Consider the following 27,897-nt stretch of genomic DNA (forward strand, 5'->3'; position numbering starts at 1 on the left):
ACACAAAAAAATCAAGGCAGAAACTCCAGAGCAGTACTGAGACAATGATGCACTGTCGGAGGTGCTGTCTTTTGAATGAGATGTTAAACTGAGGCCATGTCTGCCCTCTCAGGTGCACGTAAACGATCCCATAGCACCGTTTCAAACAGCAGAGGAGTTATCCCCCATGTCCTAAAAATATTTATCTCTCAATCAACATCACATAAACATTATCTGGTCATTGTCACATTGTTGTTTATGGTAGTTTGCTGTGCGCAAATTGGCTGCTGCGTTTCCTACATTACAAGTGACCACACTTCAAAAAAGTACTGTAAAGCGCTTGGGATGTCTGGTGGTCGTAAAAGACAGTATATAAATGCACATCTTTTTAGGTTCAAAGAAAGTGAAGTACCTTACCTGAAGTAGGTAATCGAACATTAAACTGATTTATTTAACCTTCCACATATACATAAACAAATGTCAAATAGTATAAAATGCAGAGGGGCTCAAGGGTTATCAATAATGCTTCGTAAAAACATGTATTAATCTATCTAGTTGCCTTGTAGACTATATGAAAAGGTACCTATTGTGTATGAGTCCTTGAAGTGACCACAATAGTAGAATGAACTGTAATTTCTCCTGCTTGTTCCCAAGCAGCCATGGATTAGTGATGAAAATAAACTGTACAACCCATTTGACCAATGTTTTGTGATGGGTGCACTTGAGCTTTTGTTACCAAATGATACGAAATGACTCAAAGAACTGCTTTATTTGGACAGATGTCCTTAGTTCTACCTACATAATGAATATACATTAAATTATATTTTCTTTCTTTCACCTATGCAATAGAAAAAAATCCAGGCTTCAGAAAACCCTGACAAAACTCAAGCTAACAGCAATGGACTTTAGGCATGACCCTTTACAGAGGAAATCCATTTGTGAATTGTTAAACTATTTCCACTCAAAGATTTTTAATACCTCGTATGCTTTGCTAATCTGAATGAAGTGATCTTCTGCCTTTGGGTCCTTATTCTTGTCCGGGTGCCTGAAAAGAAAAACAAACACTAACACGATTTCCCCCACAGGGACACAAAGATTAAACAGTCGCAATTCATTCTGAGCAAGATTAAAATTCTAGCATAAAAGAATTTTCAACTAGCCTAACCCTATACAACTGATTTGAACATTTAAAAAAAAACCATTTTCATTTCCCTGTGTACTTTCCTTTGCCACTTTTCTCCCCTTCGCTTCTAAAGATGCTGATTTTTGGTCGGATACAATTCCACTGGGCCCCAACTACCTTGAAGACGTCAACTCAAAGTGGCCATTCATTATGTGCGACCCTAGATTAAATGTCAGCAGACTATTTCCCTGCAGGGTGCATCACAGGCGAGTCCCATTTTGACCATACACATGCATTCTTCAGCAGTACTGCGATCGGAAACAGAAACCCTGACAGAATTTTTCCTCCATAGTTCTGGGGCACAAAGATTAATTGCAGTGTCCCGACCGTTGCCCTGATTTGAAATTAGCACAGAGAGCTCCTTGGAATCATTGAAATTTACGGCACAGGAGGCCGCCTTTTGGCCCATCATGTCTGTGCCAGCCAAAAAAAAGCTATTCAGCCTAATCCCACCTTTCAGCTCTTGGTCCGTTGCCTCATAGGTTACAGCACTTCAAGAGCATATCCACGCACTTTTTTTTTTAAGCGCTATGAGAATTTCTGCTTCTACCACCCTTTCAGACAGCGAGTTCCAGACCGCCATCACCCTCTGCGTGAAAAAGTTTCTCAACTCCCCTCTAATCCACCTAACTATTTTAAATCTGTGCCCTCTGGTTATTGACTTCTCTGCTAAGGGAACTAAATCCTTCCTATCCTCTCTATCTAGGCCGCTCAATTTTATACACCTCAATTAAATCTCCCCTCAGCCTCCTCTGTTCCAAAGAAAACAACCCCAGCCGATCTAATCTATCCTCAATTAAAATTCTCCATTCCAGGCAACATCCTCGTAAATCTCCTCTGTACCTTCTCTAGATCGATCCTTATGGCTTACTTACAAACTTAGTGATGCGTTTATCCACTAAGCCATTAGGAAGCTTCAATGACACACAATTTGCACTAACCAAGTTAGAAATATTCACAACATTTAATACTAAATAGTACCTTAATTTAGCAGCCAGTCGTACACAGTCCATTACACAGATAAAATCAAATAACTGTGAATTGATTACAAGGGTGTTTGGAAGAAACCAAATTAACAGTCAAACTTCACAAATGGTACAGTTTCTTAACACAACGTATTTTTGTTCATATAGTTCACAAGACTTTACTGCTTTCAAACTTTCTATCCAAATTCAGCACTGGAGTTTGTATTTGCAAGCAACCATATCTTGTGTCTTTGTACCACATCACAGTTTTGTGTTTTTTTTTAAGATCTGCCTAAGATGTCAGACTAGATTTATGAGAAGGAATGTTTCACTGAAAAAACAGCCCCCGGATGTAACATCTATATATGTGTGTCTATTCCCCACCCCAATGATAACTAAAGTACAGGCAGAAACTCACCACTCCCGAGCCAGTTGTTTGTAAGCTTTCTTTATTTCTGCCTGGGTTGCAGTTCTGCCGACTCCCAGTAATCTATAAGGATCAAACTCTATTCCATGGTGGAGAGGGGTGTTCAGTAGAAAGACTAAAAGCACCAGTAACCTTCCAAAGGAAGCCAACTGTAAACCAGCCATTCTGAAAATGTTGATAACATGTGATTTGAAATATAATAATAGCAATGGTTTATAACAAAAAGCACACAAGAGTGAATAAAGATCCTTCCTCAGTTTCCAATCTGAGCAATGTTGAGGGAAGGCTGCAGTATCTGCCACTAGTTCAAAATTACTTGGGGCCTCAAAAAATATTTTAATTCAGATTCTGAATTACAAATCAATTTGTCCACTTTCTATTGAATACATTTATTAGAGTGACATTTGACGATAAATGATGAACAGCAGCAGACACACGATACCTTCAGGGTAACCATTGCCAGTTGAAGGAACCTGGGTAGAGCCTTTAAAGAACAAAAATGCAACAGCAGCAACCTGTTCAAAACAAACCATTAATATGAAAACTACATACAGTTCTCATTTTAAGGATTAACCACCCTTGCCAATTGCAACTTTATGTAAAAATGTTAAAATGAAAAATATTCTCCGCCATTAAAAGTGACACCTATTCACAATGTAATATAATTGGCACCCAAGACAGAGGTGCAGTGACGTTAAGTGGTCGGAGGATTAATAATTAGATCCACAGAGTAAGGTAAAAATAAGGGGATCTCTCATTTCTTCCACTCCTCTCCTGAATATGGTTTCAAAAGCACCAGTTTTCCTATAGTTGATTTCTGCGTGATGTCTGTCAGCGACTGCCATTAGGCTATTCAACAATAGGGCCATCAGTGCCATAGTCAAACCTATTCTCAATCATACAGTGACACTTTCCAGTGTTAAAGAACCCTGGTTGATTTTCCCATTCCTAGTCCAGGGGTACCAAGCTTAACTGTAACACCATTGCTGAGATCAGCCAAATCAAAAATTGAGTACCAAACCTGCACCTTCCTGGTACAATGGCTCAGCTACTCACTAGATAAATACAAAATCATCAGGAGAGCTGGACACAGATTTGATTTGCTCAGTTCTTCAACTGTATACCAAGTAAAGAGGCACTGAGTGGTGGCTGGATATCTTTCTACACAGGAAAATAGGGTGCGTGCGGGGTGTGGTGAGGAAATGCAATGCCTGATATTGACACTAATATGTGCCAATATTATTCTTAAATTATCCAATACATCAAAAATATTTAAAATTACAGCTGCCCAAATGTATCAGCCAGCAGAGGTAGTGAGTAGCTGTGTTACACAGACTAGAAGATCCCAGGTTTCATTCCTGTCTGTGTTAAGTTAGGTCAGGTTGGTCATAGATTTAGCACAACTGGTACAAGTGCACTTGGGTTAGTGATGGGGACTAAATCTGCCCTTGATGATCACTACCCATTTGGGAAGTGTGTGTATGAATGAGGACAGAGTCAGAAGGGTCAGCTGTAATACCCTCTAAAAGGTCAAATAGCCTCTGCATACTCACAGTCTGGACTCACACACAAAGAAAGGGCACATGGACAAAGTGCCAGGGAACAACCAGCTGCCATTGATCTGTACACCAGCTACCAGCAGAGAAGGGAGGATAATCTGCAGGAAAATAAAAATATATATTCCTGGATCACTCATTAAGTTAAAAAAAACAAGGTTAAAGTAGGTCACTTATTCTGATGAATGTGGAAGCCAATGCTCCTCACATACAGTCCTATTGAATGCCCCGCTTCCTGCTATTTTCGGCCAGTAATTTGTCCCATTGTGTTAACATTAAGCAGCGCGGTTTTGATCTGACTGAGAAGCCGTCTTACCCGGGACTCTCCTTGTACTGGTCACACGCACCCACAGTCGACACCCGAAGCAATCTTGGAATTGGTCACATTTCTCACAAACAGTCGCTCGGCCGCAAAATTGGAGAAAATAAACACCTCGCTCCTCATTGACGTGAACTTCCGCTTTTGCGCTGTCGCCTCTCTCCCCACTCCCAAGGGGTTGCTATGGCTTCGAGGCCTATTTCAAAAGTGAGCACAGTCAAAGCCTGTAAACGGCATGCTGATCCAAGGAGACCTGTCAAGTATCATTTACGTGCCATTCTAATTTTAAAATGCAATCTTTCTATGTCACTTAGCTCTGTTGAACTGGGTTTACAAATTGTGTGAAGTTTTGCTGGCAATAAAATTGCTCCCAGCATTGAAAAACGCCTGCAAGATAACTGTGGGTGATGAAGGCCATTCAGCCCATCTTGATTCATCCACGAGATTATGTGTTTACGTCTCTTCAGTAGGGCTCGAACACACAAACATCTGACTCAGAGGTAAGGGTGCAACCACAGTGCTGAAGCTGACACCTAGATAATGCTACTGAGATATAGGATTCTCCCACCACTGACCCCCTCCCTCCTGTCTTCCCTACTTGCAGGCTAAGCAATTGTTAACCAGGAATTTTTTGAATTCAAAAATCCAGAAATCCCCAGCAACAGAGATTCCGGTCTTCAGCCAATTTGATTCTCTCCACGTGATATCAAGAAATGACTGAATGTACTGGATACTGCAAAGACCACAGGCACTGACAACATTCCGGCAATAGTACTGAACACCTGTGCTCCAGAACTTGCCGCGCCCCTCGCCAAGCTGTTCCAGTACAGCTACAACACTGGCATCTACCTGGCAATATGGAAAATTACCCAGGTGCCTCCTGTACACAAAAAGCAGGCAAAATCCAACCCAGCCAATTACCGCCCCATCAGTCTACTCTCGATCATCAGTAAAGTGATGGAGGGTGTCATTGACAGTGCTATCAAATGGCACTTGCTTAGCACTAACCTGCTCAGTGACGCTCAGTTTGGGTTCCGCCAGGGCCACTCAGCTCCTGACCTCATTACAGCCTTGGTTCAAACATGGACAAAAGAGCTGAACTCAAGAGGTGAGGTGACAGTGACTGCCCTTGACATCAAGGCAGCATTTGACCAAGTATGGCATCAAGGAACCCTAGCAAAACTTAAGTTAATGGGAATCGGGGGGAAAATTCTGGTTGGAATCGTACGTAGCGCTTGTGGTTGTTGGAGATTAATCATCTCAGGTCCAGAACATCACTGCAGAAGTTCCTCAGGGTAGTGTCCTAGGCCCAACCATCTTCAGCTGTTTCATCAATGACCTTCCTTCAATCATAAGGTCAGAAGTGGGGATGTTCGCTGATGATAGCACAATGTTCAGCACCATTTGTGACTCCTCAGATAATGAAGCAGTCCATGTAGAAATGCAGCAAAACCTGGACAATATCCAGGCATGGGCTGATAAGTTGTGAGTAACATTCGCACCACACAAGTGCCAGGCAATGACCGTCCCCAACAAGAGAGAATGTAACCATCTCCTCTTGACATTCAATGGCATTACGGTCCCCCACTATCAATATCCTGGGGGTTACCATTGACCAGAAACTGAACTGGAATAGCCATATAAATACCATGGTTACAAGAGCAGGTCAGGGGCTCGGAATCCTGCGGTGAGTAACTCACCTGACTCCCCAAAGCCTGTCCACCATCTACAAGGCACAAATCAGGAGTGTGATGGAATACATCCACAAACATTCACTCCCTCCACCACCGATGCACAGTGGCAGCAGTGTGTACAAGATGCACTGCAGCAAAGCACCAAGGCTACTCAGACAGCACCTTCCAAACCCGTGACCTCTACCACCTAGAAGGACAAGGGCAACAGATGTGTGGGAACACCATCACCTGCAAATTCCCCTCCAAGCTACACACCACCCTGACTTGAAACTATATCGCCATTCCTTCACTGTTGCTGGGTCAAAATCCTGGAACTCACTTCCTAACAGCATTGTGGGTGTACCTACCCCACATGGACAGCAGCGGTTCAAGAAGGCCACCACCTTCTCATGGGCAATTCGGGAAGGGCAATAAATGCTGGCCTGGCCAGCGACGCCCACATCCAATTAAACCAATAAAAAAAGTATTCTAGGGGAACCCCTCCTCCAGAAAAAGATGAATCTTTACCTGAAATGTGATGCATTCTGGTTAATTTGAAACAATTTTATACTTTACAATTAATAGATTTTTAATCTAAAAGTGCAAAACACAAACTGAGATTTGGATTTCCAATAGACCAACCAGTCCATCACTTCTCAAAAGGTTATTTCAAAGATCACTTTCCCCACAAAGAACCCTATCTCAATTCACACAGACACCATACCTCATCCAAGCTCTCCACCATTTCAACAGAGAAATTCTCCCTTTCTTCAACCACTCTGCCACTAATTCTTTTCCCTCGACTGTCATTTCAACCCATAATTTTCTCCCTAACGCCATATTCAAATTGCTATTTTTCAACTTGCCCTGCTTCCACATTAAAGCTGGTGCTTTTATCCTCCTCCAACTCACTTCAAGTTGGTAAGCCCAGAAGTTGGAACTATTCTATCACCCATCCCACTGCTCACCTCTCCTCCCTGCCCCCTCACCCCAGCCCTCACTAAAGTTGGCACTTTCCACTTCTCTGGTTAATACTGGTAATCTTTTCCACCCTAATCCGAAACCAGTGCTCCCAGCTTCACCTCTCAGCCCCTACACCCAAAACCACTCCCTGCTGCTGTCTCCTTCCCCCTCCTTTCATTGTGGTACATTTCCCCTCTACCATCAATACAAATCCTACCAGTCTTGCTGGTTAATGATTCCAGTCTCTGCATACACGAGGCAGGAATTCTTGTTCGTGCAATTATGGCTGCCACAAAATGTTGACTGTTGGCATAGATGTCTTTGCAATGTGAAACCAGCATATTCTCCGTTCTAAGAATACATTGGTTTTACAGAAGAGGCGAAAATAGCCCTGGTTTTAGTCATGTTCCCTGACAAACAGATCATCTTTCTCAGTTTAAAAGTGAAGGAAATTGCAGTCTTTCCAGGGAACAGGAGACAAGATAGTTACATCAGGAAAGGGGCAGGTTTATTCTTTTTATGTTGTACTCCGTATGAGTGCATCCAGAAGTAAAAGAGGCAGTTCACTCAAACAGATGACATCCAACTCTACCTCTCCACCAATTCTCTCAACCTGACCGAGGTTTGTCCAATATTCAATTGTGGATGAGTGGTAACTTCCTGCAACTCAACATCAGGAATCCATCATCTTTGGCCTCGTCCACAAATCCTCACACGATGAGGGGACTTTCAACCCCAAAAATGGGTGGGCTGTGGAAGTTTTTAAAATGTCAAACCCAAATCCAACCCGGCTCAACAATGCCCACTTACAGTTTTAACAGAGGCAGGACACAGTGGATGGTGAGGGGAGGCAGTCAACCCACTTCCAAGAGGTGGGTTGGTCATTTAAATATTATAATGAGGCTGCTTGCCTCACATTTTATCTGTCTTCCAGGTTTAACTGTGGCCAGCTTGTCTCCTGGGCCTCAAGAAACACAGCAGCTGAAGGGAGGTGAAGACTGCTGTGTGGAAGAGGTAAGAGCTTTTCCAGCACTGCTTGAGGGCCAGGCAGAGCAAAAGTGCTTCCCTCCGGGCCACCAAGCAAACCGGCATATCCCTCTCAGATCACGAACCCCTCCCTGGCCCCCACCCCCAGGATTGCCAATCTCTCCCCCTCCCCCCACCGCCAGGATTGCTGACTCCCTCTTTCAGGATTGCCCTCTCATCACCCTACTTTCCCCAACCTATCACTATCTCAACAGCAGGTTCCCTACCTGTTCTTGGGCTGCAGCCTCCTCTGGAATGTTCCCCGCCTAATGGGGAGCCAAGCCTGTCAATCAAACTGGCCTCTGGGCAGGGAACCTGCTAGAAAGAAGGAATGCACGATGTGGATTCAAAACACCTCGGTCGCGACACAGAAAATTCACCCCAGTCAAGATTAATGCCATGACTCCATTCCCCCCCCAGCAACTAAATCAATAAGATTGCTTATTTCCATCTCCAAAATATTTCCTGCCTAGACCACTGATGTCCTTATGTTCTCAATTAATGAAGTGGGACCGGAACCCACAGATTTCTGGCTCAGAATGGGGCATGATTCTATGAAGAAGAAAACCTGAGGTCTCCCTGTGAGTGAAACTCCTCCCATCATTAATTCCTGTTTTATACTCCCACTAGCAGTTTCACTAAAATTAACAAAAAGAACTTCACTGTCTCTGCATCTAAAGAGCTCAGGCTGCAACATTCTTGTAGTCAGGTTAACCCTTCAGTTATGTGCTATAAACAGAACTAGTGTTGTTGTACAACAGATACACCATGAAACAAAAAGATGTCGCAGCAAGGGCTGGGCTACAGGGACATTATTTTCTGCGAGCCATGTGTTAGTGAGGGAATCATAAAGAATGCAACCAATACCACAAATTGTCATTGAGAGAGGGCCAATGGAAATATAGCATTCTTGTATAAATCTTTAAGAAGAATTTTTATTTCAAAACAAAAAGACACCATTCGTGACTGCTTTTGTGGCTATACACTGACAAAGTTACAGGACAATGGAATATTAAATATTTTACAAATCTTCATAATTTATTCAATTCACACCATAACTAAAATATCAGACAACTGTTGCAATCACCTTTTTCCTTTGGCATCTGCCCCTTTTTCTCCTCCTCCTGAAGGCGCTAACTCCATGGTGGATTACAGTTCCATAGGTACCAATCGTATACTGGTGATTTGTCCAGCTGACCTATTTCATGCCTAAGTATAGACAGTGAGCACGGACAAGCTATTCAACATGGAGGGCATCACAACTCAGCCCAATCATATTTTCATTCAACTTCCAGCAGTGGTCATGGATGGAGATCAGGGATAGGGAGACTGGCTAGTTTTTATCTTCCTATCCCAGAAGGTTGAGACCAATTGTAGCACCCCTACTGCCACTCCAGCTAAGATTAGCTAACTCGATACGAAGATCTAAGTTGTTTCCTTACCATTCTCACGTCTTGATGGGGCACAGAAGACAAAGGTGCTAATTAAATACGAATCTCTTATTTCACAATCAAACTCAAGAGTAGGGCAGGGCAAGATTAACTGAACATAATTGCCTCATGTCACCATCGACTGATCTTCAGTGGTCCCCTGTGTGTTTGAAGAAGCACTATTATGTCGTATTGTGAACTCAACTGTTCTTTCATCAATATAAGTGTCCAATAGAGGCAGGTAAAATTCTGGTGCTGAAACCAAACCTTGCTTTCTGTGACCGCTCAACTGAACAATTGAAGTGTCTTGAAGAACAATTTAAATATTCTTCCTCCCCAAAAAGATAAGTTTTATTTTGTTTGTATGCACAATGAACTGAATTGTGGCAATGCTGGTTAGTACACTAATTATGCAATAAACTGTCACCCGCACGTTAAAATACATTCAATGATTAATTTGCATCTGTCACACTCCATTGCATTACACAAATCTGATACAAATTTCTATGAGGTGCAATAAAAATATACAACCAGGAACAGCAGCTGATCAGCACTCAGTGATAATTAATTCCTTTTAAAACCAGAGCACTGAGATGTTTGAGATTTTTCAAAGTAAATTTCACCAAGATGACAACACATACTCGTCAGTCCATAATCCGAAAAAGTCATTTCTTCTCCTTGTTAAAGAAGTAAAAATGTTTGCGAAGGAAGTTGAAAGAACCAGGTATCTGCTTGTACACTCCTTTAGCTTCCTCATTTTCTGAAATGGTTCTTGTCACCTGAAAAATAGATATATTCTGAACAACCTGCTCAAAATTCTCAACAAGAGGATGCACAGGCCCAACTGCTTATACTGTTCCATATTTTTTTTTTAAACTGTAAAACAGACTTTTGAAAAGCCAAGATGCATGCAGCCTGTCCTGAAACTGAGCGATAGGAAGTTCTCAAATTTGATCCCCAGGCTGTGATTGCAACCCTGGTGACAGCTACAGAATTGCAATTCAACTGGATTAACAGAGGGTCAGCTGGTCAAGGGCCTCTCTCCTGATCGCTTTTAGTGACCTGCACCTAAAGTGCATGTATGAGGATAGGATCAGGCTTGACTGTAAAGGAAACAGCCTAATAACACTCACCAAGACAACATACATGATGAATGGCTGCCCAGGGAGGTTGCTGAATGCCTCAACCATATTACAACAAGATTAGTACCTTCAGAAAAAAAACTAGTGAGAAAATAAGGAAAAGCAAAATCAGCCCACTGAATCTGTTCTTGTTGATATTCCAGATACAGTCTACATTTCAAGTAATCGGTGTTGTCTATAAAATTTCAGCAAAACTTAACAGTCGGTGCATCAAATTTCCACACCATGTCCACTTCAACTATGAAAACATCTAGCAGGACAATTATAGATTTGTCCTTCCAAACTTGGACTGTATCTGGAGAGGCCAATTTGAGCTGAATAATACTGAACTATGGGTGCATAAAGGTCTATCTTTAGTGATGGTAGCGATGGAGCATTTTGAGGGAATGAAGTATTGCATTAGAGGAGTACACGTATAAAGAACAACTGCTTCCTCTAACATATTGATATCAATACACTAAGTGCATCTGCTGAGAAAAATGTATACTGATTAATTTAGATACAGCTGTCCAGATTTGCAAGATCCACAAATTTCCAGCATTACCAGTGCCAGTAAAGATTTTCCCTCTTTCCAAATTGTTGCTTTGCTTCAGAAGAAAAAATAGTTTGTAAAGCCAATTCCAATTAATCAAGGTCTGACACAAGGCTGAGGTGTTGTCACTTGTGGCAGATAAATGAGAGATTTTAAGCAGGTGAATCAAACTACAACAACTTTCATTTATATAGCACCTCTAATCTAGAAAACATCCCAAGGCACCTAAATAACAGCATCATCAATAAAACAATTTTTGACACTGTGGCACAGAAGGAGAAATCGGAAAGGATTTGAGCAAAGAGATAGGTTTTAAGGAGCATCTTAACGGAGGAGAGAGGGGTAGGGAGGGAATTCCAGAGCTGAGGGCCAAAGCAGCTGAAAGGATGGCTGCCAATGGTGGAGTGATTAAAAAAGATGTGCAAGAGACCAGAATTGGAGGCTTGTAGGGGTGGAGGAAGTTACACAGATAGGAAGGGGCAAGGCCAAGTAGGGATTTGAAAACAAGGATGAGGATTTAAAATGGTCAGATCTGGAGCCAGTGCAGGTCAGCAAGCACTGGGGTAATGGGTGAATTAAGATAGTGCAGAATTTTGGATGAGCACGTTTACATAGGGTGGAAGGTGGAAGATTGGACTGGAGAGAATTGGAATCACCAGAATCTGTACCAAATAAACACAATGCAGTTTTGGAGTGTTGACCCCAAATGTTAAGACTCAACCAGCAGTATTGTGTTCAGAGTAAAAATAAAACAACTCACCCTTGTTAGGAGTGTTTGTAGATCATCTGAGTGAGCATAGTTACTGAATACATGCACTAGCGCCTTCATGTACCAAGACCCCTCTTTTTTATCTCGCCAGGACACATAGCCTAAAGGAAGGGTTCAAAAATATCCGAATAACCCATTTTGACAAGTAACAATCAGAGAAAAAAAATCTTAGGCACTAATTTGTTTATGCAGCCCCAGCATCCTGTCAAGCTGCACTCCCATCACAGCCCACAACTGTCACTGCGTAACTCTCAAAGCTGTGACCGCACTTCAAAAACTCATTAGGTACTGGCCCAATAGCTGAGTGCTGTTCTCCAGAGTCTCTGCAATTGCAATCCACTAAATAAGGTTCACTATTACACATATTATATATTATGAATATAACAACAATATATTGCAAGCAAAAACAAGTGCAATAAGAAAACTGCAATAAATATATTTACAACACTTTAATTAAATTACCTGGTAAAAATCAGGAAAGGACTTGGTACTTTAAGGATCATTACTGGGAATACAAGTTACTCAGACTGGCAACAGATGGGAGGTGGTGTTCCACAGGAATTGTTGCTGGGACCACTATTGTTCACCATTTACATAAACAATTGGAATTCTAGAATCGGAAGTACAGTTTCAAAATTTGAAAATGACACTAAATTGGGGGTATAGTTAATACTTAGGATGACTGTGACAAAATACAAGACATTAATAAACTTGCAAAACGGGTGTGTAATTGGCAAATGAATTTCAATATAAATAAGTGTGAGGTGGTGCATTTTAGTAGGAAGAATAAAGAAGCCGCATTGTCCTTGGAAAATAAGTCTAAATGGGATAGAGGAGCAAAGGGATCTAGATGTACAGATAAACGCAACACTAAAAATAGCGACACGTGTTAATAAGGCCATAAAGTAAGTAAACAAAGCACTGGGGATTATTTCTAGAGGAAAAGAATTTAAAAGCAGAGAAGTTACTTTAAACTTGTATAGAGCCTTGGTTAGACCACACTTGGAGTACATTGAACATTTTTGGTCTCAACACGATAAAAAAAAGATATAGAGGCACTGGTGAAGGTACAAGAAAGATTTATAAGGATTATACCAGAACTGAGAAGTTATACCTATCAAGAAAGATTGAACAGGCTGGGGCTTTCTTCTCGAGATTAGATTAGATCTACAAGGTCTTTTAAGATTATGAAAAGGTTTGATTGAGTAGTTGTATAGAAGATATTTCCAATTGTGGGGGAGACCAAAACCAGGGATCATAAATATAGTCACCAAGAAATCCAATAGAAATTTTTTTTTTACCCAGAATGGTGAGAATGTACAATTCACTACCACAAGGAGCGATTGAGATGAATAGCATAGATGCATTTAAGGGTAAGCTGAATAAACACATGAAGGAAGGAGGAACAGAAGGTTATGGCTGGTAGGGTTAGCTGAAAAGGAGTGGGATTAAAGTCGTGTGGAGTGTAAACATTGGCATGGACCAGGTGGCCCAAATGGCCTGTTTCTCTCCTGTACATTCTATGCAAAAATGTAAACTAGCATTCAACATTTAGGTTTCTCACCATCAGGGACACCCAGCTGAGTAATATTGTGTTCTCTTCAATGTCTGTAACTTCATTTCAAAACCATAATTTCTTTACAAACTTTTTTTGGAAACTTAAGTTTTTTTTCCAATAATACTATTTTTTCTTACAAGGTGGGAGTACAGCATAAAACTCTGCAGCTAATTGGTAAGAGCTAGTTATCTCAATGAATGAAGCCCACGATGTTGACTGATGTTGGGAATGAAAAATATCACAGTGCTGTAGTTGGTGTGTCAGAAATGGAAAGTGCTTCATTTTTCAGCATTAATATTCATCATTTTGATAAGCTCGAAAATCACAAGGAAGGAATTAATATAGGTCAGCAAAAATGTTAAAAACTGACTGATGCTAGCTGCTTGAACCCAAAAATGCAACAGTGTTGACATTCACTTGGATCGAAACAAAACATGGATCACATCACTCCCGAGGCACTAACTGGGCAAGTAAAGGTACCTGGGAATGTAGAATATGAAACCAAAATGTCACTGGAGGTTGGTAAGCTCGATACTGCATCTGGCTCATCTGCTCGACATGGAGTTGCGTCGGTCTGCAAACTAACAGTGTCATTGGGTATTTCAAGAGCACTGTCCACCTCCTCAGCTGTCTTGAATCCTGTATCCTTCAGATCTGAAAGAATGAAAAAGTTTCACTGTAATGCTGTGAAAGTACATGCCCGTTGGACTGTGTCCTTCAGATAATTTGGATGCTCAGAGATAGTGCACAAAGGTGTTCTCTGTCTGCAGTGCTGGTCTTTCTCACTCGTGCTTTCTTTTGCCCTCTCTCTTTCAATGCTGCACTGACCACTGATAAAAAGCAGTTAGAGATGAAGCACATAAGAGGAGACGATGAGATAGTACATGACCAAAGAGGCTGGGAGTAAAGAGTAGTAAAGAATTTCAAAGAAAATTGGATAAATATTTGAGAATGGAATATAAAAACATGTAGGAAAAGGGCAGAGTAATGGGATTAGTGTAGATAGCTCAGTTTGAAGAGCTACCACCTGCACAGCGGTGATGGCCTCTACCTATACTAACTTTCTATGATTCTATGAAAAAAGGCAAATGGTAATACAAATGCTAAAAATTCAAAGTAATATTTTTCCCTGAATGCAAACAATAGAATAAACCAAATGTGGAAATAGGGTAGCTTTTCCTTAATTGTTCAGTTCTTGTGCTCATATTTCTTCCCCTCTTAGTGTGCTTGCAATGTGGAAGATGCACCAATAAGAGATAAAGGAAGTGCCTGAATGTAATACAAGAGGGGAGCACTAACCCAATTACTTCACCAAGTAAGTAATGCTGGAGGTACAACAAAAAATTCTGTAAAGTCATAATATGTCCTGAGTTATGCCTTTGAAGAGAGGAAGGGTGTGTGTCTGTGTGTGGCAGCTACATTCCTCAGGGCTTAGGCAGCACTGTCAGTGGCAGTACTCCCATGCAGAGTAAAATCTATGGAGGAGGACTGATTCATCAGCTGAGGGAGAACTGGAGGTGGTAATCAGCAGAAGGTTTTCTTGCCCTGCAGCACGAGGCTTCATGGGGTTTGGACTCACTATTGAGGACACCAAGTGCCACTCCTGACTGTATACCAAAGTTTTCCCATCTCTGGTTGATCTGTCCAGCCAGTGGGATAGACATACCCAGAGATGGTGATAAAGGAATCTGGGATGTTGGCTAATGATGACTATGTCGGGTTGACTGGTTTGCGGGACAACCCTTCCAACATTGGCACCAGTCCTCAGATGTTACTGAGGAGGACTTTGCAGGACCGATTGGGCTGAGTGTGCCTTTCTTGCATCCTAATTTCTTGTCCAGGTTGCAGTCAAGTGGTACCTCTAATTTTATTCTTGTTATTCTTTGTAGTGGTTTGATATAACTGAGGGTCTTGCTAGGCCACTTCAGAGGGCAGTTAAGAGGGAACCGCATTGCTGTGGGTCTGGAGTCACATATAGGCCAGACTGGGTAAAGGTGGCACGAAATATACAGTTGGGTTTTTACAGCGATCCAAAAGCTTCATGGTCACATTTACCAATACCTTTAACTCCAATACTTTTATTCCCAGATTTTATTTTAAAACAGAATTTAAATTCTCAAACTGCCATCCTCTTCCTGAACTAAATTTGAAAACAGATTCTCTTGATTATTAGTCCAGGCCACTGGATTACTAGTCCAGCAACATAACCACTACACTACCATATCTTGACAGTAAATATTTTAGTGCTGATTTGAACATGGTTTCTAAGGCTGAGTTAAAGTACTAATCCATCCAAGCTTGGCAATACAATGAGAATAATAGTGCCGCTAGAGACCCAGGCACAAGACTGGAAGGACTCTGATTACAGTTATATAACTATTTTGGACTAACTCTTGAATATGTTCACTGACTGCTTAATTAAACACCAATAGTAACTACACTGATTTTTTTAATGCCTCCAATAGATGAGCTATTTCTGTAACTCAGCAACAATTATGGCACCTACCTCCGCCACAGGCCTGAACGAAGAATAATTTGGGCTTTTCACGCAGTGTTGGGCTGTGTGAACCATCAAAGTAGCTGACAATATGCTGAACTGGCACTGGTTGACCCCCATCCACTCCGAAAATTGCACCAGGAAATTGTCTGTGCTGAGCCTGAGTAAAGAAACACATGTATAACTTTCAACATTACAACAGTAGAGTATGCACCTATGCCCAGGAAATGTGGCTAATGTAGTTGCAACTGCAGTGTGCACCCATACCCAGCTAATGTCAGTTACCGTAAAAAGGATAATTTACACACTAATACTTGTTCTATACTGACTTGTGTTTAGTATACGTAATGATGGGATGAAAATCTTTGGTCCGATAGCTGTCCTGTAAACTGTCATTCTCAGAGAACAGACAAGGAAGGCTGATATGACAGATGTAGAATATCACAGTATTGCAGTAAGGGGTGCCGTCTGGGATAAAAACAGAAAGTGCTGGAAATACTCAGCAGGTCTGGCAACATCTGTGGAGAGAGATGCTGCCAGACCTGCTGAGTATTTCCAGTACTTTCTATTTTCATTTCAGATTTCCAGCATCCGTAGTATTTTGCTTTTATTTTAGGGTGCCATCTGAGGATGGGACTGAGGTACATTATTGGAATGAGGCAGAGAATCGCTTTACTCTGTAGTTAAGCCATGCTGTACCTGACCTGGCAGTGCTTGATGCTTCCAGTAAGTGCCTGAAATCGGAAATTATTCCATTCCCAAGTAGAAATACTCTTCAGTTAAATGAGTACAAAGTTTCACTCGAGCATGAAAGGAAAAAAAAAAGGTTCCATATTGAGAAGTAGTCGCCCTTATTCATCAAATAAAGGGATACGCCACACACTACAAATAGTTTATTTCCCCTACCTACTTCTCAGCTAATGCATTTGATTTCTCTGTTTGTAAGCACTCCCACACCATGCACCATTTACCAGTTATGGGAACAAAGCCAGCTCCTTGACAAATGTACATAGGGACATACCATGATGAACTGACCTCTGATTTTTTTTGTACCATCTTAGGCTGGAAGTTTTGACCAGGACAAAGGTCCCCTTCATTCTCTCGACTTAAGCAGAAATTCAGTAACAAGTAGGCAAAAAGCAGCATGCTTTTCCAAAACAGTTATTTGCTATCCATAGCTGCTACAAGTTCAAGGGTGGCGCAGTGGTTAGCATTGCAGCCTCACAGCTCCAGAGACCCGGGTTCAATTCTGGGTAATGCCTGTGCGGAGTTTGCAAGTTCTCCCTGTGACCGCGTGGGTTTTCGCCGGGTGCTCCGGTTTCCTCCCACCGCCAAAGACTTGCAGGTGATAGGTAAATTGGCCATTGTAAATTGCCCCTAGTGTAGGTAGGTGGTAGGAAATATGGGATTACTGTAGGGTTCTTGGTCCCTAGTTGCTATTTAACAACCCAAATTGGCCAAAAGCATTTTGCAACTTTATTTCAGTTTAACAACAATAATATCCCTCATGTCAAGATATTAAACTGCTCTTTCCGTATAACACTGTTTGATTTTTAATTCAAACTCTATCTGTCTGTACATCTATTTTCAGTCATTCCAGAAGTTGAAGTCTAACAAATGTCACTGCCAAGCATTTTGCATCAATGAGAAAAATAAGCACAAAAAACCCAACAAATAGTGGAAATCTGAAATGTAATAATGCTGGAAACACAGATCTAGTCAGCATCTGAAGAGAGAAAAGAACAATTTTCCCCAAACGTTTACTTGTCCTTACTCTTTGATAGACACTGATGAACCTGCTGTATTTCCAGCATTTTCAGTCTTTGATTCAATTCTCCCAAAAGGCTTGTGTTAGAGTGCACTCTATTGGACCTCGCTTGCATGTCTGTCCTTTGCAGGAATACTAAAGGAACTGTGACCTGCAGGTCTTTAGAAGATGGTGGCATAGTGGTAATGTCACTGAACTAGTAATCCAGAAACCCAGACTAATGCCCAGGGGACACAGATTCAGATCCCACCACAGCAGCTGGTGGAAATTAAATTCAGTTAATTAATCAAAAAAGCTGGAATTGAAAACTAATCTCAGTAATGGTGTCATGAAACTATCATCGATTGTAAAAAAAAAACACATCTGGTTCACTAATGCCCTTTAGGGAAGGAAATCTGCTGTCCTTATCTGGTCTGGCCTATATGTGACTCCAGACCCACAGCACTGTGGTTGACTCTCAACTGCCCTCTGAAATGGCCTCACAAGCCATTCAGTTGTCAAAGGCAATTAGGGATGGGCAACAAATGTTGGCCTTGCCAGCAATGCCCACATCCCATGAAGGAATATTAAAAAAACACACCACTTCCTCACCAGTGTAGCAGCTCAAAGATCGTGCACAAATTTGTATAATCCACCAAAGGGCAGTACATCATAGGTAGTGGTACAATTATACATTTAGTAAGGTCATTGTTATTATGCAAAAGAAATGTTTCTAAGTCAGGTTCAGCAGGAAACAGAACAGGAAAAACTAGAGCAGAAAAAGAAGTAGAAAGCAAATGGTTGCTAGGTGGCAGTAGAAGTTAAAACCAAAGAGAAAAACACCAAAACACACAAACAGAAGTCAAACAAGAAAATTGCACCCTTATTGTTTCAGTATTACTGACCCACCAGACTAAATTATGCCATGCAGCTACTGTATCTATTGTTAAGTCAGCATTGTGACTCACCTGACTGCCATGTGAAAGAATAACTACAACACAACAGTCGAAATTCTTATGGTCCTTGTGAGCAAGACTCTTCAGCTCCTCCACCATTACCTGTCAGAGAGAAACATAGAACAGAATGAGGAAACACCAACAATCCATGATGCAACATTTGTTAAAACTAAGACTTTCACAAATCAAGTCACCATGGGGAACATGTAATCATAGTATTGTCATTCAGTTTCGCCTGAGCAAGTGTAAAGTGGTTGGGAGTTAGAGGAGAAAGAAAATCATAAGGCAGCAGGTATCTCTAAGGGCTTGTACCACATACAGTTTCAGGGATGGATAAAGTCATTATATAAAGATTAAACCTTCTGCTATGTCCAACTCCAACTGCTGGTTGGAGAAACTAGGACTAGGGTGTATAGTCTAAAAATTAGAGCCAGACATTTCATGAGTGAAATTAGGAAACATAGGATATATGACACAGAAACAGGCCATTCAGCCCAACCAGTCCCTGCTGGCATATATGCTCCACTCAAGCCCCCTCCCATCTTTTCTCATCTAAATCTACCATTGTAACTCTCTATTCCCTTCTCCCTCACATGCTTGTCTAGCTTCCTCTTAAATGCATCTATGCTATTTTCTTCAACCACTCCCTGTGGTAGCAAGTTGCACATTCTCACCACTCTTTGGGTAAAGAACTTTCTTCTGCATTCTCTATTGGATTTCTTGGTGACTATCATATTAATAGCTTCTAGTTATGCTCTTCCCCACAAGTGGAAACATTTTCTCTGTATCCACTCTATCAAAACCTTCCATAATTTTAAAGTCCTCTATCACATCACTCCCTTAGCCTTCTTTTTCAAAAGACCCAGCCTGTTCATCCTTTCCTGATATGTACATCCATGCATTTCGGGTATCATCCATGTAAATCTTCTCTGCACCCTCTCCAGTACCTCTATATCTTTTTTATAATATGGTGACCAGAACTGCATGCAGTACTCTAAGTGTAGTCTAACCAAGGTTCGATACAGGTTTAGCATAATTTCCCCACTTTTAAATTCTATCCCTCTAGAAATAAAGTCTAATGCTTGGTTTGCTTTTTTACGACTTTGCTAACCTGTGACGTGACTTTTGTACCCCAAGATCCCTTTGTTCCTCTACCCCACTCGCACCTTCCAAGTAATAAGTGACTCCCTATACTTCCTACAAAAATCTATTACCTTAAATTATCTGTGTTGAAGGCTGGTAGAAGTTTGAAACTTCTCTTCCACAAATGACAATTGATACTAGATCAGTTATTAATTTTAAATCTGAGATTGATAATTTTTGTTAATCAAAGGTATTAAGGAATATGGGGAAAAGGCATGTATACGGAGACAGGTCGCAGATCAGCCATGATCTCGTTGAATAGTGGGACTGGTTTGAGGGGCTAAATGGCCTACTCCTGTTCCTATGTTCGTATTATGCAGAAGGCTCTGCCATAGGTGTACCTACCTGCTTTTCATAAAAGCCTGGATAAATTCTGGAAGTTAACTGCTAAATTCTAGGAATAGAAATTTTGCATAGTGCATAGGCTGAAGTTAACTCCAATGAAAATATGAGGGATTGTGCAAAGCTCCTGGTGAATTTGGATGGGTAGCTGTAACACTGTGTGCTGTTCATACAGTGGGGGCAATCAGTGCTTCGGTGGCCATGCTTTGAGCACAGTCAATAGTTCTCTTTTTCTGGCTCTTTGGAACAATCATGGTTGGTTCTGAAGTTACAGGTTGCTTGTAATAGACAGAGATACCCTTACACTGTGTTTGATGCAAGGCTGTGATCTGCTTTACAGGCACATTGTGTGCTCTATGACTATAATGACTAGTCAAAGGTTAATAGTTATGTGTGGAAATACTCACTTGTTTGGTCAGATTTCTTTTAACAATAACCTCAAAGTGCAACTCCTGAAAGAGTTTCTGCACATTTTCACAATCGATGTCAGAGCCTGAACGACAATTTAAACCACTGCTTGGATAGAAATCCACATTGTTGATGATCAAACAACAGCCACAAGGATTAGCGTCCATTTTATAAATCTAGAAGTAGGCAAAGTGAAAGGTGAAATCTACAGAAACTGAACACTTGCTGAAAATGGAAATACAATTTTCACTCAATACAGTCTCTTCTTGATAATTCAATGTCCTTTTCTTTGCACTAAAAATGTAAACAATCTAATAACTTGAACAGGATGACCTGTTTCTGTCATGTAAGTTCTATGTAAATAACACAGTGAAATTTGGTGATTAAAAACAGAATTATGAGATAAATTAAGCACTTTTGAATTAACTGCATCAGTGCACAATTTTATTGTTTTAATAATGTCTTTCTCTGGGAGTGGTAAATCAAAGTGATGGATATCAGTGATAAAGAATGGAACACTCTGTTAGTCAAGATCTCTCAGCAGATACATGGAAATGCTTCTCTGCTCTAACAATGTACTCTAACTTTAGCATCAGACAATCAGCACTTACTGTATCAGTGGTAATTTTTCAACTTTCAACAAACTATATCCATTTAACTACTCTAAGGAGAAGCACTAATTCATAACCAAATAGCAGAAACTTGTACTGTAAACCTATGTACACTACGTGCTGCATTAAGAATAACTAATTTATTCCATACATGAACCTTAAGAGCAGACAGACTGGTTCCATGAAATTAAAATCAATAGAATCTCATGTCCCAGGCTAAAAGACTAATGTAGTTATCAACCAGTCCTCATTTTAAATCTTAATAAAGTATCAATTCCATCCATGTATGGTCACTATGTTGGTATGGGTTTATACATACAAACATCTGCAAAACTAGCACAAATTGAATTTGGGACTGAATTATCCCCCGTACCAATCATTATCCTAAACTGAACAAGCAAACAGCTTGTACAGGTACTGTGTTACAAACACTCACCATGTCATCATGTTGTCTTTCTGTAATTGTTTTTCTTGGAACTATGAAATCAGTATCCGAACCTGAAACACAAGGACACAAAATCGTAATGCATCTTCCTCCATATAAAAAATTTCATCTAAGTCACTTACAGCTGCATTTTCAAACTCCTAACTGCCCAACACTTTGGCCTTCCAATCGCCACAATACTTCTACAGTGTCAACCTGCTTGATACTCTCTCCCCTTTACCTTTTGATGTCCTTATTCCAAGTAAAATCTTTACTTTCTTATCCTGATCACTCCTCCAGTTCAGCCCCATCTTTGTTCTCTCAAGTCCAAGGGATACAGACGAGAGCAAATCTGATGCACAACTAGTTTATGCATCCATCACCAGATCTGGCTGCAAGTACAATCAGGCTTCATTCTCCTCTGAAAAATATGCCCACTACTTCAGGATGATCCTGGAGAGCCAAGATAACCTCCAGTTATGTTTCTTAACCATCTTCTTAAACCTCATTCCCCCATCCCTTCCAGCCACACCTCCACGTTTATGGAGCGTATAGATTTTGCCACTATGTTCAGCTACCTCCCTTACCTTCACCCACCAAGCAAAATCTCTCCCCTCAGGCTCTCCTTCCCTGACCTTGATCATGTTTCATTCTCCAGTTTGTGTCCTATTTCCCCTCATGCACTATCCAAGCTCACCTGGTCCATGAAACCCATCTTCTACTCTCTTGACCACATTCCCGCTAAATAGCTGACCATTCAACTGCCCTTCCTCTCCACGGGTACCACATCCCTCCCTTTCAAAACTGGCTCAAAAAATACCCCTCAATCCTTAGGTCCTCAAACAACCACCCAGCCTCCAAATTCCCATTTCCTCTCCCAAGTCCTTGAATTTGTTGCTTCTGAAATTTGTGCTCATCTTTCCTGCAAATTTGAATCTCTCCAATCAGGTTTCCACCCTGAAACAGCCCAAACCAGAGTCACAAGAGACATCCTCTGTGACTGCAACCCTGGTGCATTTTTCTTCTCAACCACATCAGCCCTCGAGACGGTCCTCATACTATCCTCTTCCAAACCCTCTCCTCTCTTGTGCAACTCAGTAGAATTGCCCTCTTTTGGCTTCATTCTTACCTGTTTGATGGGAGCCAGAGCATCTTTCTCAATGTATTTTCTTTGCACCTACCCATCACCATTGTCTCTGGGTCTATCCTTGACCCACTCCTTTTCCTCATCTACAGCTACATGTTGTCCCTTAGAGACACAATTTGGACATTAGCTTCCATATGTACATTAACAGCACCCAGCTCTACCTCTTAACCACCTCTCTCGACCCTTTCATTGCCTCTGTACTGTCAGACTGCTTTACTGACATCCAGTCTTTGTTGAATTTTCCTCATTAAATATTGGGAAAATATTTGCTCCCTGTGCTCAGTGACCTACATTGGCTCTCAGTCAAGCAACATCTCGATTTTAAAATTCTCACCCTTGTTTTCAAATCCTTCCAAGGCCTCAACTCTCCCTATCTCTGTAATCTCCTCCATGCCCACAACCCTCCCAAGATACCTGCACTCATCTATTCTGGCCTCAAGTATCCTGATTTTAATTGCTCCACCATTGGTGGCCGTGCCTTTAGCTGCCTAGGCCCTAAGCTCCGGAATTACCTCTCTACCTCGCTTTCCTCCTTCAAGACACACCTACTTTTTTAACCAAGCTTTTGGTCATCTGACTTGATATCTCCTTATCTGGCTCAGTGTCACAATGCTCCTGTGAAGCACCTTGGGATGTTTTGTTACATTAAAAGTGCTATATAAACGTGTTGTTGTTGAAAAACAAAGCCATTGTTTTGATCACAACCACAAACTCCAGACCCTTGCCAATGATTCCATTCCCTAATCTGGCTAGTATCCCAGGCTAAGCTATACTGTTCACAACCTCGGCATCCTATTTGATCCCAAGTTGAGTTTCCGATATATCCTCTCTGTCGCAAAGACTGCCTACTTCCACCTCTGAAAGATTGCCCATCTCTGCCCCTGTTGAAGTCCATCTGCTGAAGAAATTTACATCCATCCCTTTGTCTAGAATTGTCTGTTCTAATTCTGTCCTGGACAGCCCTTCCATCTTCCACACTCTGTAAACATCAGCTCATCCAAATCTCTGCTTATCCTATTCTATCCCACACCATGTCCTGCTGACTTATCACCATTGTTCTTACTATCCTGCTTTGGCTCCCAGTCCCTTAAATCCTAAAATCTTAACATTCTCATGTTTAAATTCTTTCATAGCCTGGACCCTCCCTACCCATTTAAACTTCTTCAGTCCTAGAAGCCTCACCCCCAGAACTCCGTTCCTCCAACTCCAGCAGCTTGAGCATCCCTCCTCCCAACCCCCTCACTGCCCTACCATTGGCGGCCCCACACTCTGGAATCCCCTCTGCCTCTCCATCCCACCCAAGGCTTTCCTTAAAAGTCACTTCTTTAACCAAGCTTTTTCTCATTCCTCCTAATAGCACCTCTTCTGGTTCAATGTCCATTTTTGCCTAATTACACCTCTGTGAAACACTGGGATGTTTTTCTATGTTATATATTTCTATATTGCAGGTTGTTGTTGCAGTCACTAGACACAAATCTTTCATCAGATCCTGCTTGTACCGACCCTGGATTTCTATAAATGAAGCTGATTTACACTTTACTCCTCAGGCCACTTTTTATAAAGCGTAAGTTTAAAATAAAGTAGTTTCAAAGATGAGAAATATTAAACACAAATATCCAGGCTGTAGAGTGCTTTGGAACACCCTTAGGTTGTCAAAGGTGCTAAAAAAAAATGCAAGTCTTTCTTTATGTCAGATCTCACAGTGCCATGTATTGAAAAACAAACCAGTTTGAAAGTGTACACTTCATAGCCCGAATGAACTGATTTATTTAACATTCGCGCCACACAAGTACCAGGCAATGACCATCTTCAACAAGAGAGAATCTAACCATCTCCCCTTGACATTCAATGGTGTTACAATCACTGAATCCCCCTCTAACATCCTGGGGGGTTACCATTGACCAGAAAATGAACTGGAGTAGCCATATAAATACCGCAGCTGCAAGAGCAGGTCAGAGGCTAGGAATCCTGCGGTAACTCACCTCCTGACTCCCCAAACCCTGTCCACCATCTACAAAGCACAAGTCAGGAGTGTGATGGAATACTCGCCACTTGCCTGGATGGGTGCATCTCCAACAACACTCAAGAAGATCAACACCATCCAGGACAAAGCAGCCCACTTGATTGGCACCCCATCCACAAATATTCGCTCCCTCCACCACTGACGCACAGTGGCAGCAGTGTGTACCATCTACAAGATGTACTGCAGCCACGAACCAAGGCTTCTTCGACAGCACCTTCCAAACCCACGACCTCTACCACCTGGAAGGACAAGGGCAGCAGATGCATGAGAACACCACCACCTACAAGTTGCCCTCCAAGCCACACACCGTCCTGACTTAGAACTATAATTGCTGTTCCTTCACTGTCGCTGGGTTAAAATTCTGGAACTCCCTTCCTAACAGCACTGTGAGTGTACCTACCCCACATGGACTGCAGTGGTTCAAGAAGGCAGCTCACCACCGCCTTCTCACGAGCAATTAGGGATGGACAATAAATGCTGGCCTGGCCAGCGACGCACACATCCCATGAACAAATAAAAAAAAATTATAGCAAAAAACAATGCTCACGTTCAATTACAGGGAATCGGGAACAAAACCAGTGTAGTCCCACTCTTCCTCATCTTTCATTCCCAGTGTTTCTTTGATATATCCCAGTTTCACTGCCTTATCTGTTCCTCAGTGTCTGAACCACTTGCTAAATCAGAACCTCCCTTGGGTTTGCTGTACCATTTTGCGCACCATTCGAGCCTGTTAACCATTAGTCACCATTTTAATTCTTTCTATATGCTTCCCAATGGGAGGAAAGGCCAACTGTTCAACACCTGCCTAAACATAATGGCTGAGATTCTTAGTGACACCTCAGTACTTACAAACTGGTCCTGAATTAGCCACTAAATAGTAGCCAGAACAGAGTTAAAGTAAATCCATATTGCAAGCAGCTTCTTAACAAACACAACTAGATTCTCATAGATTCCTTACGTACATTGGACTGGTTGAGAAGTCTGGGTCACCGGCTGTAAAGGTTTAACAGAGGTGGAAGAGCTGGCTTGGTTGGAGAGCCCCTCTCGCAGTAAGTCGACAAGCTCATGTTGCCTGGTTTTCTCCAGACTCTCCAAAAATGCAGGAAATGCTTCTGACCCCCGAGTCTGCAAATCAGTTATCAATTGACGGGCTTGGTCCCTGCGTGTGCCCGAATTCTACAGTCAAAGAAAATGCTGTGAACTACATTTTGACTATCATTTAAATACTGTAATATCAAACTAAGCAATATTTGTACATAGTCACAATGTTAGCTAGCATTTGGTTTATTTAAATGCCTAATCTTCCAGAATTCCATCATGAGATGGCCAAACAGAGACCAAAGACAGATTTCAGACAGAAATAAGGAATAGTTAAATCTCACGCAAATCTTCAACGCATGCACAGTCCAGCTTACAACAGCCAATATAAACATTCAGATTCTACAGTTCCTATGCTGAATAGTGGCTGGCTAGGTCTCAAACATTCCCTCACTCTCCCTCTTGTTCTCCTGTTTTCTTGGACGTATCCTGTCACAATATGTCCCCACCCACAAACATGCAGTTTTGACTGTGGACACCTAATTTGCTCTTCCCCAAAGTATAGTTGTGACACCTCATTATTGTCACAGTTGAGATTAACTGATCGCACAGAGCAGGGATTAAAAACACAAACTTTGGAGGGTTTATTTTGGCTCAGTCCCAAAACATGCAATATATTTCCCCGTGAAATCGAGTTGAGCACTTATTTTCTACAAGAGTATAAATATGATTTGAAACCTATTTAAACATGTAGGGCTAGTTTCATTTTCAACCCTTAGGCATTTTGCATTATCAAAGATGGCACAAAAACACAAAAGGATTATACAATCGTGAGAGGCTTTAATATTGTCTCCTTGTTGGTTTCAGAGTCATGGAGTCAATTTTAAGAGATATGGAAAGTAGCTTGAGGATGGAGGGCAGGACTGTAGGCACAAGAAAACAGCTTCATCTAGTGCTTACATATAAAATAGTAAACATAGACAAGAGAAAAGGAAAGAAACAAGGCAAGCCGACAGAAGTTATTAAAACATTTTATTCAAACTGACTTGATTTTCTTAAATTATTTTGTTGCACAGTATCAATTGCAGTGCTTCATATTTGACACACCACAGTAGCAATTAATATGAACAGTTAATACACAAAGTATTTAACTATAAGATCCAAATAGGAATGGTTCACCAACTATTTTAACTGTAACTGTATATCAAAACAGGTAAATCTTAAAGCAAAGTAACTCATGCTATTATGTAGTTTACACATTTGGCTAACATTTGTTATACTTCTTACAGTTGTCATATTAATTGCAATATTATATATAAAATAAATTTCTTTTGATGACATTCTGGGATTCCACAAGTGCTAGCTGACTACAGGTACCCCACTTGCCCAAGGACCCCAGATACGTACTGGGATATTCAACCGTGTACAGCATCACAGTCGAGCCCACTTACTCTCCCGGCCAGCGTCTGCCCTAATGCCTGTGACGCTATGAACCCCAGCGAGACCTGGAGCATTTGGCTGGAAGAAGAGACTTCAAAGAAATACTGACTGACTCCGTTTGTTCCCCATCACACCTTGACTTCCTCTATCATGTCCTCAGTGAAAATTCCTTTCTCCACCAGAAAATCATAAAGAAGTTCGGGACGCAGCTTTGTCACCAGCTTCAGGCGATATCTCTGCAGAAGTTTTCTCTGACACTCGTTCATCTTGATACAGATCCACAGCAGCGAGAAACATAATTAACAACTCGATCCCCGACCCACATAAGATGGTGGCCAATCGCTTCCGGGTCCCGCTTGAGTCAGGCTTTGCTGGAGCCAGTTCCCCAAAGTAGGCCTGAGAGGAGAAAGAGGGCAACATGAGGTAAACTGAGGATATGGGGATGAGTGGAAAATAATATTGGCATACAAATCAACTTATAACAACTTACAAAGAGCTTACAACTCAATAAACAACTCTGAATATAAGCCTGACCAAGAGCATTGCTTTATAAGGGGAAAACCATTCTGCTCATTTTAACTAATTTATGCAGAACAATC

At 41.4% G+C, this 27,897-nt stretch overlaps 2 protein-coding genes across 7 annotated transcripts in view; both read right to left on the reverse strand.

Annotated features, from left to right (window-relative positions):
• Positions 1-4,763, reverse strand: part of dnajc16 (DnaJ (Hsp40) homolog, subfamily C, member 16) — a 29,167-nt gene extending 24,404 nt beyond the window's left edge. For 2 of the 6 annotated variants that reach the window (XR_010969648.1, XM_068017338.1), the window contains exons 1-4: positions 4,427-4,761; positions 4,108-4,211; positions 2,546-2,719; positions 958-1,024 (exon numbers count right to left, since the gene is read on the reverse strand). Coding sequence is in view for 5 of the 6 variants with exons in the window: in XM_068017338.1 (XP_067873439.1) it covers positions 958-1,024; positions 2,546-2,719; positions 4,108-4,139 (273 nt within the window). In the remaining variant the exon portion in view is untranslated. Of the gene's footprint in view, positions 1-957; positions 1,025-2,545; positions 2,720-4,107; positions 4,212-4,426 lie in introns of all 6 variants that reach the window. The other 4 variants (XM_068017336.1, XM_068017333.1, XM_068017334.1 and 1 more) reach the window with 3 other exon arrangements.
• A 4,247-nt stretch (positions 4,764-9,010) lies between these two features.
• Positions 9,011-27,682, reverse strand: casp9 (caspase 9, apoptosis-related cysteine peptidase). Its single transcript, XM_068017347.1, has 9 exons — positions 27,433-27,682; positions 25,783-25,996; positions 21,663-21,724; positions 20,615-20,791; positions 18,735-18,824; positions 16,029-16,179; positions 14,003-14,176; positions 11,956-12,065; positions 9,011-10,300 (listed from the first exon to the last, which is right to left on the reverse strand). Exons 1-9 carry the CDS (start codon positions 27,562-27,564, stop codon positions 10,187-10,189), a joined length of 1,224 nt encoding a protein of 407 aa, XP_067873448.1. The 5' UTR covers positions 27,565-27,682; the 3' UTR covers positions 9,011-10,186.
• Positions 27,683-27,897: the final 215 nt, after the last annotated feature.

This window comes from Heterodontus francisci, chromosome 37, assembly GCF_036365525.1.
Source record: "Heterodontus francisci isolate sHetFra1 chromosome 37, sHetFra1.hap1, whole genome shotgun sequence".
NCBI lineage: Eukaryota > Metazoa > Chordata > Chondrichthyes > Heterodontiformes > Heterodontidae > Heterodontus > Heterodontus francisci.